Source organism: Syngnathus typhle, linkage group LG8 (assembly GCF_033458585.1).
Source record: "Syngnathus typhle isolate RoL2023-S1 ecotype Sweden linkage group LG8, RoL_Styp_1.0, whole genome shotgun sequence".
NCBI classification, from domain to species: domain Eukaryota; kingdom Metazoa; phylum Chordata; class Actinopteri; order Syngnathiformes; family Syngnathidae; genus Syngnathus; species Syngnathus typhle.
Window position 1 is genome coordinate 7843031 of NC_083745.1, and position 12875 is coordinate 7855905.

Here is a 12875-nt window from a genome sequence, read left to right on the forward strand (position 1 = left end):
CTGAGATTAGGGGGCCACCTGAGTGTTCGGGAGCGCTCAGTTGAAAAGAGCCGAAGGAGAAAGAAAACCCCAAAACATAAACCTATTTATTGAGACAAATTCCGAGCAGGAAGAGAAATATTTGGTTAGCTCGGCGGTGAGCGGTCGGCGGCGTTGGAACAGTCCACCGTTGGAGTGGGGGGGAACAGCCGACCCTTTGTTTGCTAACAGAATGGTGCACTCCGTGGGGTCACTGCAGGAGGCCCAACATCACAGTCAGAAGAACACACACACATTCTCCTGCTATGCACACACACACTCACACAAACCATAACATTCCTCTGCTTCTATGAATGTTTTATTAACCATGTGAATGGGTCACAGAGTTACTACCACCAGCGCCACCATAACTACAGTCTCCATATTGTCACACTCATGCAAACACACTTTTGCCCTTTTGCTCTCACATTTAAAAGTGAGGGGATGACAGCCATGAGGTTTGCTTCCTGGTCTTTCATTACTACAAAATTATTTTAATGGACAAAAACAAAGTATAAGTGTTCATTTGTAAATGTTAATAATTTACCAGATCTTTGCATTTTGGTTGCTGGCTATGTGATATGCATTAGTGGCCAGAGACCGAAGTGGGAAATCATGTGTAGCACAAAAATTGAAAAACTCTCGCATAAAAAAAGTAATAATAATCAAGTTTTCTTGCGATACACCCCACATGGACAGAAAACACAACATTTGGCCTTACATGTTATATTCAAAGAAGCCATATAAAATCCCAAGTCATATACACCACAGCAGTATATTTTAAAACTTTCAAGATACAGAGAAATTAAGTTAACAATACTAAAATCCTAAAAAAAATTGCCTATACAGCATTTGGACGTTTGAACTACAAAATTCATGTTTCTCACAGACCTCTTGGGGTTTCTTGCAGACCACCCACCAATGGTCTGGAGCCCGTACGCTTCACTTAAAGTTATTGAATGCTGTAACTGTGATGGGTTGAACTTCACAATTGCCCACAAGGAAAGGAATCCACACTGTAAATAACTCAAGTCACTTTCAAAAAGAACCATCAATCCCCAAAACAGGAAACCAGATTAATTTGATTAGCAACCAGTATGATAAAATAATATCTAAACAGAACTGCTCAAATTACCATACATATGTGATATTATATGCCATTATTAATAATTAAAACCATACATTATGTGAAGAGAATGATCATGTTTATTATTTCCCAGTATAATTAAATTAGGCAACCCTTCTACGATATTCTTCTTCTCTTGCCATGATTTACATTTTCAAATGATCACTTCAACAACATTCCTAGAAACCTCCATACCCCTGCAGAGAGCAGAAAGCAAGTCCTGTTTGACTTGGACGGCCCAATGAGGAGACCTTCGTGTTGGACAAGCTGTAACACGCCACAGTCCAAAAACAGTCTGAGTGGTCGGATACAACCGGACTCACACTTCACCGCTGAATTGTGAATCAGCGGGAAGCAACAAGCACTCACATCTCATGAATGCTGGATTTTGTGGGCCACAAGTCACCATCAAAATAAAGGATTATCTTCTGTCTAAGCCTCATGTCTGGTGCTGTATTTAGTCAATCAGCAACCCAGATGAGAAATGATCCCGTCTTTTCTGGGAAGATTTTTGTGTGTGTCCGTGGGGGATTTTTATCCATCCATTTGTGAATCTGTTTTAAAGATGTTATTTTAGTTCATCCCAAATGTGTTGTGTGAAGTTAAGGTCAGGGTTCAGCACGCTTGTCTCAGCCGCTCACACAGTCCCGATGCAGAGAGCAATAATCTTGAATGGATTACGCCCAGAGTTAATCTTGGACCGCCCTACATATTCAGATTTAGAGGTCAAACAATAATCATGGTGTCATTATAGTGCTTGATTTGACTTCCAAAGTAGTAGTAGTAGTGTTGTTTGCTACGGCAGAACTATGATGGCTGCAAGACTCAGGAGCTTGAGGCTTCTTTTGTTGATGCTTTCTTTGAGAGGGTGGTAGTATATCATAAAAGTTGATGTAACCACCAGTAGTCATCAATCATTGGCAGCATCCATGCTGTTTGTGTTCCTGTCACACTACAACCACAACTCCTGTGTCTTACAAATGCACACATTCACATACTTAGGGGCCAGAAAAGTGCTACTTTGTGTGTGCGCTGCATATGCGGTGGTGACGGAGAGTGACCCGAGAGGCCCAGCTAGTTACAACCACTCTGCTGGAGACCACCGCTTCCACAAAACAAGCATTGTCGTTATAGTCTTCCAGAAACTGAAAATAACTTATAGCCACACCGATTTAAAAAAAAAAAAAGAGAGGACTAAGATGTGGTTGGGTTTTAAAGATGCAAAAATAAAAAGAGAGTAATCCCACCACAGTTGTGCATAATAAACCACAGATTCACACCAAATGATGACTGTTAAGAGCAATAGCCCTTGGGTGGTTAGCGCCACTATTATTATGGGCATTTCAATGCTAATTATGTGTGACTACACACTGTCAAAAGCTTTTACTGGAAATAATAAGGGAGAGCTGGAAATGTTGAGTTGGAATTGCCAAATATATATTTTTTTAAAAAAGGTTCAAAAGTGGCTTTGTTTGAGCACTGCACAACAAACGTGCGTAAATTGTGCTATATTTGTGAGTGCCATGGCGCTATGAGTACACTAGACTAGAACACATCATCATGATGTGAAAAAGAGGAGAAAGGGGGGCGGGGTGTCAGCATCATGACCTCCACTGCTGGTTGCACAGAGAGCTCTTTGGCCCCACCGGAGTGTACGTCAGCAACTCGGCAAACCACACACACACTCGCACATGCATAGTCACACACGCGCGCGCACACATACTTGGAAATAAATGAAGCTGCCTGAACTCTTGGACCAGTTTCACACATTCGGCGTGTACGTGGAGGTTCGATCAGAAACACATGAGAGGACAGCGTGGAACTTTAACGCACGATATTGTCTTGACTCACCACTGGAGTTGACTTTTTTAACTTTATTTCCACCCTTCACGATCTCACTCCTGGATTTGCGCCCTCGTTGTTGCAGGACTTTTAAGGGCAGGTACGACGATGTTCTCCACGCACCTGCAGCAGTTCGTTTTGAAGTGTTTCCTTGTTGTGGCGTCGGTTCCGATCGCGCAGGGAGCAAGCTTCCCTCGGCCGCCCTCCTCAGGTGAACTGGACCAGGACGTGCTCCTCCAACACATGTCCAAATTGCATGAGAGATGCAACAAGGAGCAGCGTCTCAAAGAAGGCAACACTGCCAGGAGCTTCAGAGCAAGCCAAGGTGAGTGAAATGCAACGAATTTCAGGAAAATAAATAAATAAATACAAGTATGTGATAAATAATTGCATTATATTTTTTATTTACTTCTAATTGTCGCTGTGCCAACTTATTATTAAAATACACTATTTCTAAGAGCCATCAGCCATCCATCAATTTTCTATGACACTAATCTTCATTAGGATCGCAGGTGAGCTGGAGCCTCACCTTGGTCCAACCTGGATTGGTCGGCGACCAATCGCAGGGCACATACTGTTTAAAACAACTCAATAACACACAAGGACAACTTGTCCAACTTGACAACTTGAAAGTAATCCATACAAGAACCTCCCACCGCAGACACCGTGCCGCCACTGACCTAACAAAACGTGCTCAATAGACCCAAAACAAAGCCAAAGTAATTAACATTGCATTGTGTTTATTATTGTGGCTTTAATTTCCATTAGTGAGAAATGAGGTTATAAGAGAATGGTGCAATAGCATTCCAAACCACTGTTGAAATTAAAAATGAAAAAGTATTGTTAGAGTTATACCGCAAACATTTTTTTTAATGTCGTATTATTAGCTCATTGATTTAAATGTCCCCAATTTTGTGGCCATGCAGAGCTCTCAGCAGGGCTCCCTGACTCAGCCAAGCGCTCTAAATAGGTGTGAGTGTTTTGGAACAGTCTGAGAATGCATTAAAATGATGCTGTGACGCTGCAGCAGCTGCCTCGTCTCTACTGAGGGTCCGATCCATTATCCACAGATGGAAAGAAAAAAATGTCTGTGATACCCCGCGAGCCATGCCCGACTTCATGTCTGCTTCGACCGCAGAGTGGCGCCTCAGAGTGTCATTGTCATGGATTCTGTGTTTGTGTTGTGGCTCCAGGACATGTGTGACTTCACGTCGCGGAGCCAGCTTAGTCACAGCACGTTTGATGCTGTTTTTATAACTCATTTTATATCCCATGTACTTCTCACATAGCGTAACATAACAGGCGCGTATTTTGACTGCGATGGTAATCTAAGGAGAGATGTGAGGGACTTCTCACAACAATGAAAGAGCTGTTAAAACAGTCGATTGTGTCGCGGTGCCTGCATGGGCAGAGGGTGCAGGCTGTATTAAAAAAGCTTAGAGCGAAGCTTGAGGTAAGCATTTCCATATGCAGGCTGAATCTGAGGTAATGTATATCTCCTGAGTCAGTCCATACTTCCGTTGAACTCTTACACAATGAACAATAAGTCTGCTGTTGAAGTTAATGTTCATCATGAATCTGGAGAGCAACCTCCTCCCCTGCCACCCACATCCCCCAGAGTCTGGTTCCTCTTACAGGGCGGCTTCTGCAGGCACAACCCGGCAATGCAGGATTTGAGGGAACGTTTTTAATTGCACCACTTCACTGTGTGTGAAGTCCAATTTGTTATCCATTTACACATCTATGTGTTTTGGCACGACTTTATCAACTTTTACAGTCAAAACTGAAGTTCAAATGAGGTTTTGTTGCGGAGCACCATTCCATTCCTATTTTGGAAAAGATTTTTATCATCATACCGATGCAAAAACACTAATTCACCATCACAGCGAACTTGTCCAAAATCAACTTTCAAGAATGATGGAAAGTATGGAAACAAATATTGGCTGATATGGCCACGTTAAAAACATGGAAGCACCTGTGTGTTGAAAAACAATGTGTACTGTTTATTTTTAGATCAATTATCAAAATGTGGCCTAATCAGCTTTTGCCAGTATAACAAAAATGAACATTTGGTAAGGCTTCATAACAAACTCTTACCGCGCGTGAGCTGTCATCTACCTTTTTGTGACCTGCGCAGAACAGGCAGTACAAAACAGGAAGTGACAATAAAGTAACTCGGCCAAGTTTGGAAATGGGAAGTGATGACAGTGACATGCGTACTGATTGATGGATTGTCTTTGCAGTGCCCTCTGACCTTAGGACAGTCTACCATCTAAACCTCACAACCCTGCAGGACTCTGAGGTCATCCTGTCAGCCACATTCCACTTCCTGCTAGGACGGCTCCCTCCCCAAAAAGCGTGGATCTGTAAACGCTTCAAGAGCGCATCCTGCCGGTCCTCGGCCACGCAGCCCTCTCCGCTCGTCAGCCTACTCCTTCGTGCTGTCTCCTCAGGGTCGGGAGTCAGTTCTGGGTCATCCGGGTCGTTCCTAGCCAATGTGACCTTCCACCCCAACAGGAGAGGGGTGTGGCAGATGAAAGACGTGACCCAGGTCATACAGGAGGCGAGGGATAAGGGTCACCGCCTGGTGTCAGTGGAGTTGGACTTAGGGCAGCATTACAAAGCAGAGGACTCAGGCTACCTGTTAGTCTACGCAGATGACCTTGCCTTGGCAGAACCTAACAGCGTGTACCCAAGTCTTCAGAGATACGACCCGTTTTCTGAGAGTGGCGAGTCCTTGCAGTCCCCCGACCTCATGTACGGACCCAATTTCTCACCACAGTTTAAAGGACGTGTAAGGAGGGAAGCTACTTCTCTCCCAGACTCCATCCAGAACAATGAGCTGCCCGAGGTTGACTACAGAACTGATGGATACAGGAAGGACGACCTTTGGGAGAGCTCATGGTATCCGGTCCTCAAAGCCAAACCGAAGGCTGGGAAGCAGGAAAAGAAACGGAAAAGCCACGAGGATGGGGGCAAGCAAAGTAGAGGTGGACATGATAAAGACGAATCAACACAAAGAACATCAGACAGGTCTAAATTTGAAGCCTCATCTGTGAGAAGATACAAAGAGGTGGATAGTCAAAGACAAGCGCAGAAACATGAGGTGAAGAATGTAAGGAAGCACAATAAGGCAAGTGTTCATCACTCCCGCTCACCTCTTTTGAATTTTGATGATGAGACCATGCGCAAGGCCAGAAGAAAACAATGGGCAGACACTCGGCACCACGGGTGCTCCAGAAAGAACCTCCGGGTGGATTTCGCAGACATCGGCTGGAGCGAGTGGATCGTCGCACCCAAGGCTTTTGACGCCTACTACTGCTCAGGCACATGTGGATTCCCAATGCCCAAGGTAAGACACCGATTCCAGCTTACCTTGTCCCATTTGGTCCAATCGAAGCCACATGACCTTAACCTCTTCTGTAACTATCGCCAGGTGGTGAGGCCCTCAAACCACGCCACCATCCAAAGCATAGTCCGAGCAGTCGGGATTATTTCCGGGGTTCCAGAGCCTTGCTGTGTACCGGAGAGGATGAGTCCTTTGGCAGTACTTTACCGAGAAGAATCCAAGGATCTGGTGCTCAAGATGTACCCCGATATGTCTGTCCAGTCCTGCTCCTGCAGATGAAATGATGACAGCGAAGGCAAAGGACAGAACAAGCCTGATGCAGAGTGAAACAAAAAAAGACTTATGGACAATGAAAAATAACTTTTAGTCGTTCTACGTTTTCTGTGGAGACAACATTTTCAGGAAAGAATCATTGTCCCAGTAATGTTCATAATGATAACTTAAACAGCAATTTCTCTATTTATACTTGTCACATCTGGAAATCCTTCTGAGCACGTTCCCTCTCATAACACCTTTAAAGTATTACAATGAAAACAGGATTTTTTTTTTCAGTAATAAGGCTATAAGCTACTGTTTTAGATGTGTCTTTGTACATATGTGTTTAAATTATGAAAAGGTCAAAGGTAGCTGTCTATAAAGTAGAATAAAAATAGTAATTTAATCCAACACTAGTATATATTTTAAAAAACATTTTTATCTGTGTTATTCTTTGTTCTATGCTTGGTTTGTGGAGGAGGGTGGGGTGGGTTGTTTAAACAAACCTAGTAGGCAAGCACCACTGTTCAAAAAGAAGCAACTACAAAGGCAGGAAGATTCCACTCCAAGATACCTTCCCCCCAGCCTCCAGAAGCCCCTTGACCTATTATTGCCTTCTCCCCCCCCACTAAAGGCTGCAACGTTTGTTGTCCACCAAATAACGTGACTGATGTGGCCGTGGTGGATTAATGGTTAATGGAGGAAACCGCCATGCGCTAATTAAGACGTCGGACCCTTGAACTTCAAAACCCAGGAATCACCCCCCTTAGACCTAAATACAGGATGTTCTTCTCAAAGGACTATCTGCAAAAAAAATCTTGAGAATTGGTGTTTTTAAGAGGGAGTCTTGGTGTCTGAAACCAACAATGAAATGACAGAGGGGACCGCTTGATTATTCAACAATTATTACACTGCGGTCGCTTTGCCGTCGGTGTACAAAAGTTGGCAATGAGTTTCACATCTGTTTGTAACAACAGAGTACTTTGAAGTTTGCCTTTGCCTACAGTGGATGGTCATTTAGTCTCCAAAAGACATTTCCTAAGCACTTGGGGACAGACATTTGTGTTGACTGCAGTCAAGTGTGCATGGGCGTATCTGAGTGCTGTTTTGCCAGCAACATTAACTGCTGTCATCCCAAAACACAAACTGTTGTGTATCACTTTGTGGAATGTTTTTTAACAATCTCCTATACAGTGTTTGTTTTACTGTCCAATATGAGTTGCTGTGGTTTTTAATATAAAATTGGACAACAAGAACTTTTAGGAAATCCATGCAAATACCATAAAAAAAACTCTAACGTCTGTGTACATTTATTTCTGATACTAAGTACTGCTCCAGTACTAACTTTACACGAAAGAAAAACAAAGCAAATATGTGTTCTGTGTCATTTCATGATGTATAGATTTAACTATACATGGTGTTGTGTCCGTGTTTTAAATGTATTTTAATATACCGGAATAAAAATGTATGTATTTTATACGGTGGTCATTGTATTGTATTATTGCAACATGGTTATATTGTAATATTATGGTACATAGACTCAAGTGTTAATGTAACTTGATATGTTTCTCAACTTTAAAGTTAAATGGTGTTTAAATTATAACGATGACAGCAATGACAAGTCGTCGTATATCAAACTTACATCCGAGTTCATTTTGCCCCCTCTTGTTTCCCCACTGATCCCTTTTACAGTCTGAATCTACAATTTGCTATTACAACATGAACCCAGCATCAACCACAATCGGAGTCACGGGGGTGTACTTACAGTTCCAGTTGACAAAACCACAACGAGGATGCCAAGAAGAAATGAGCCAAGCCAGAAACCAAGAAGAAAATATTTGTTTTCCTGAAAATGAGAAACAAGAAATAAAGTCAATTTTGGGCCACAGAGGATTTTCTGTCTGGGATAAAATGTTAATACCTCACATGGTTGCTTAACTCTGAGAAATTAGGACAAAAGCTGATTGACCACTTAATAGAATAAATCTCAGTCTACAATTAGTATTATTTACATAAAAACACTTATTTTTTACTCAATAACATTTGGATTTGAGCTATTCATAAAGCAACAAAGAGCACACTTAAAGAAAAGGACTGTTTCGGAGTACTTTGTGGGATTTTCTTCCTTGTACTGACAGTGATGGGACATCTTAACGTCTAACGAAATTTTTTTCGCAAAATGAGCAATGAACTCCATGGCTGGTTAATCAACCTACCAGTGTTGTGGTACAACAAATCAGTGAGGACCAACCAAGCATGCGTTCTATGTTTTACAACTGACATTAAAATACACACTGAACAGGCTGGAGTGTTTGCCTTTCCCTTCAACTTCAGACCTCCTTCATGCCTCATTGAGCTGACACAGAGGCACCAATTCATATCCGCTTTTCCAAAGCTTGCTTTATTAAAGAGAAAGAAATAAAAAAAAATATTACAATACGACTGAGGCCCGATGTGGATTTAATTTAGATATGCTGACGAATGACAATTGTATCAAGACGCTGATCTACTGCTCAGCCTGATTTCAGTTCACTTTTTCATTTCGCTTGTGCAACAATTGTGGTCTCATACGTATTATAACAATCACTACAAATTACGAATTTTAAAATGTTGAGTCAATTCTTCCTAATGGAGGTTCTTTAAGATACAATAAATTATTTATTGTTGAAATGCAAAACTAAAATGTAGAGGTATTTAAAAACACACACACGCATTATTTCATGTTGACAAAAGTAGATTTGTAAAGGTGCAAACACACACATTGCATGTACAAAGCAGGATAAATAATAATAAGAGGACCGCTTGGAGATATGCGTGACAATCATGAGCTGTCCTCTACATCTCCCATCTATTTTCCATCCTGAGCTCCTTAAGGCACCAAGTCATCAGCAGACCATCAACACACAGGCCTGAAGTACCTTTGAGGTCAGCGTCGATGTACCTCTGCCGCCCCCTAGCGGACAAGGCTGTATTGGCCATATGCTATTTTATTACAGTTATCTACATTCACTGTTAAACATCAAAGTCTCGTTGTGAATCCTGGATTCTAAATCTATTAAATAGCGAAACCTCCGTAAAAGAATACATCTTTCTTCTGCCCAGGGTGGTCTCAGTTGTGTGACGTCATGTGTCTGGACAAATGGTGTCGTTCTCGGAAGTACTCGTGACAGATAGGACAGGTGAGCTTCTCCTCCCGCCTCCTCCTCACTTGGGACTCTGCAGCAAACTCCTTCTTGTGGTGGGAGCGCATGTGGAAGACGAGGTCAGAGGTCATGCGGAAAGACAGGTTGCACTTGGCGCACCAGTTTTGCACCGACACGCCAAAGGAGGTGAAGGTGGGCGGGAGGACTGTCAGGGCCGAGGCGGATTGGACCTGAGCCGTTCTTGACCAGTGCTCCGATGCGTAATGGAAGGCAGCGTTTAGCGTGACGGGGGAAGGCAGCGTGTGAACGTCATTGCAGAGGATGCTTGGAGCCATCAGATTGTTGTATCCTGAAACGGTCCTGGGGGTGAAGGTCTCTCTCATCTCCTCCAGGACAGTTGAATGTATCGTTGTTGGGCTAGCCTGATGCAGTTCACCTTCAGAGATCCTCTTACTAGGTTTACAAAAAGCGCTTTTCTGTTCTCGACTGCCGGAGTGGACTAAAGAAAAAGCGCTACCGGTGCTTGAGCGTAAACCGGAACCCTCTCCTGTATCCGAATCCATCAACCTATCATGCGTAATAGTCAATTTGGCTTCCCTCTCCTCTCCAGAAGTAGCATTTTTACATCCCAAATGATCCGCTTTGGTTCTGTCAGCTTTTGTTTTCACGGGTGAGTCAGATGCATCTCCTCCAGCCTCGTCCTGGAGCTTGCCCAGCTGGGTAATGTTGTCATCATTTGAAATATTTGTTTTTTCCAACAGGACTGTTTTCCTGCCTTTGAGGTAAACAACTTCCGGGTATTTCCGTTTAATCCCGGAAGGAGCATCATCGTCGGTCTCGCTTTTTTTGTGTTCCAAATCTCTGGCGATGTTGTGGAAATCTGTTACACGCCGCTGCTTCTTGACTTCCACGTGCTTGTGATCGTGAACGTCACGACTCCACACGTGGCTTGAGATTTGGGTGCACAGGAAACGACAATGAGCCAGGAAGGGATATTCATTCTTAAACACCTGCTCACACCTGACACATTTGAACTCTGCAAACACACAAATATATGCCATTAGTATACAGTTCAAGTACACAAAACAAATTCTCCAACCGACAAGTTCAAAACAATAAAACAAATGCAGACTCCCATGCCTAGTGAAAAAGCTGGCAAATAAGTTTAAAAATGAATTTCAATGAGTGAGCTTGTCTGCGTGTGCATGAGATGTTTGAGGGAGTTCTGGCTGACTCTAAAATTAAGTGCTCTTCTATTTATATATTAGCATTTTGATATATTTAAAGCGCTCCAATGTTCTGATGTAGGTGCTATAGCGCTTGGTGAGTTAAAGATTTTTTTGAGTTGAAGTCATTAAGGAATGACAATGTTGTGCTAAATATTAAGAATATTTTTTTCTCACCTTCACCAGAACCTCTGCTGGTTTCCGTGAAGCCCAGAAGGTGACACAGCTCCAGGTCGTACCACACCAGCAGTTCCTCCTCCCGGTGAACGTCCCTGGTGGTCCGCACGTAGAGTTGACCTCCTTTCAAAAAGGCCTCCGCGTTCTGCTCCTCTCCGTTGCGCGCAGCCTGCACCAGCCGGAGCCACGACAGCACCAAGGCGGAATTACGCATGGCCTCTGGGTCCACCTGTTGGCAACGTCCAGTGAGCATGCAAGTCTACTGTGTTTCCCAATTAACCAACGCCAATTTACCTTGAACACGCACGCTTTGGCTCGTCTGTCGCTGGATTTCAGCGCAATGAAAGCGATGGTGTCGTAAAATGTGTTTTGGAGCACGCATGGACCAAAGCTGGTCCCCGCGGGGATGCTGCGCGTCACCACCACGCTGGTGTGAAGCTCGGCGGGATGCTGCACAAATTTACCGTCACCCGGCCACACGGACCGAGCTAGGAAGGCGTGATCCATCGTTAAACTGTAAAATAAGAATTCGGTTCACACATTAGTAGATTCAAATGCAGGTTCAGAACGATCTGAGTTTTTTTGTGGAGGGAGAGCGGCATTTTTGTATTAAAGCGCCTACAATTTTATCAACAAAATGATTTGACGTCAATAAAAAACTAAACAAATGCCTTTCTAAAATAAGAGATAATGTGATTTATATTGGCGTACGGCATTGCAATGGTGAAACGACGTTAAGCATCTCGTTTTGGAAATCATGTCGAGTCAAGCAGGCACAGCTGAAGCAGACCAAGATTCGGGACTAAGGTCCTTTGTCTCAGTTTGTTTCACTCGGTTTCTTCTTTTGTTTCCTCCATCTGCCCTCAACTGTCTCTTCTGTGTGTGCATTAAGTTCAATCGCAGGTTATCCCGCAGAAATAATGATTTTAAAGGCCAGGATTCTGACATGTAACAAACAATAACATGTGTTGTGAAAAATCATGTCATTAATCCTCACTGTCAATTGCTTTCTTAATAAAAAGATCCCGCAAGATTGCAAATGATGTCTGAGCTCACCTGCTTGCCATGATGTTCTGTGACGATGTGCTCCCACGATGAGCAAGTTATCCGACCGAGTGTTCCGATGCACTGTCTCCCCTCCAAGCTCCCACTCCCACTTATCGGCGTCAGTTACGACACCCACTGGTGCGTGGCGCAAAGATGCAAACGCGCATGCAATTTCATGACTACCACCACCCCCTTACCCAAATTACCTACTGATTGGTTTGCGTGTCTTTCCAGAGGGAGGAGACAAGTAGCCAAAGAATAGAAAGCAGTCATGTGATGGCGATGTTAGACCGCAGCCCATGACATAAAAAAACAACACAATATCAAGATAACAGTGCTCAGCTTTTCTATATTCCTATAATAAATGTGCTTGTAATTGGTGTGCGCAGTATTGTGCATCATGTGGTCTCAATTTAGCATTGGAGTAATATCTGTGCCAAAAGAAGACCCTAAAAAGATCTAGGAAATGTTGGATTACTTGACTAAATAAATGACTACTTCATGGAAAAAAAAAAAAAAAAAAAAGAGGAAAAAAAGTTCAAATCGCCTGTATTTTCACAGAATCAAACCAAATGTGCATAAATGTGCCAATGCAAATGCAATTCTTGCGCCATCAACTTAAATCCAGCCGAACAAGACCGCAATGCCCGCAGTGGTTTTGCCCATCAATCAGTCTTGATGCAGTTTTGGAA

General features: G+C 43.1%; 2 protein-coding genes across 2 annotated transcripts; one reads left to right on the forward strand and one right to left on the reverse strand.

Moving 5' to 3' along the window:
- Positions 1-3094: 3094 nt before the first annotated feature.
- Positions 3095-8067, forward strand: gdf10a (growth differentiation factor 10a). The gene is made up of 3 exons (XM_061285848.1): positions 3095-3311; positions 5230-6338; positions 6423-8067. The coding sequence occupies exons 1-3, from the start codon at positions 3095-3097 to the stop codon at positions 6612-6614; spliced, it is 1518 nt and encodes a 505-aa protein (XP_061141832.1). The 3' UTR covers positions 6615-8067.
- An 897-nt stretch (positions 8068-8964) lies between these two features.
- znf488 (zinc finger protein 488) lies at positions 8965-12333 on the reverse strand. The gene is made up of 4 exons (XM_061285479.1): positions 12193-12333; positions 11431-11650; positions 11137-11365; positions 8965-10769 (listed from the first exon to the last, which is right to left on the reverse strand). The coding sequence occupies exons 1-4, from the start codon at positions 12201-12203 to the stop codon at positions 9700-9702; spliced, it is 1530 nt and encodes a 509-aa protein (XP_061141463.1). The 5' UTR covers positions 12204-12333; the 3' UTR covers positions 8965-9699.
- Positions 12334-12875: the final 542 nt, after the last annotated feature.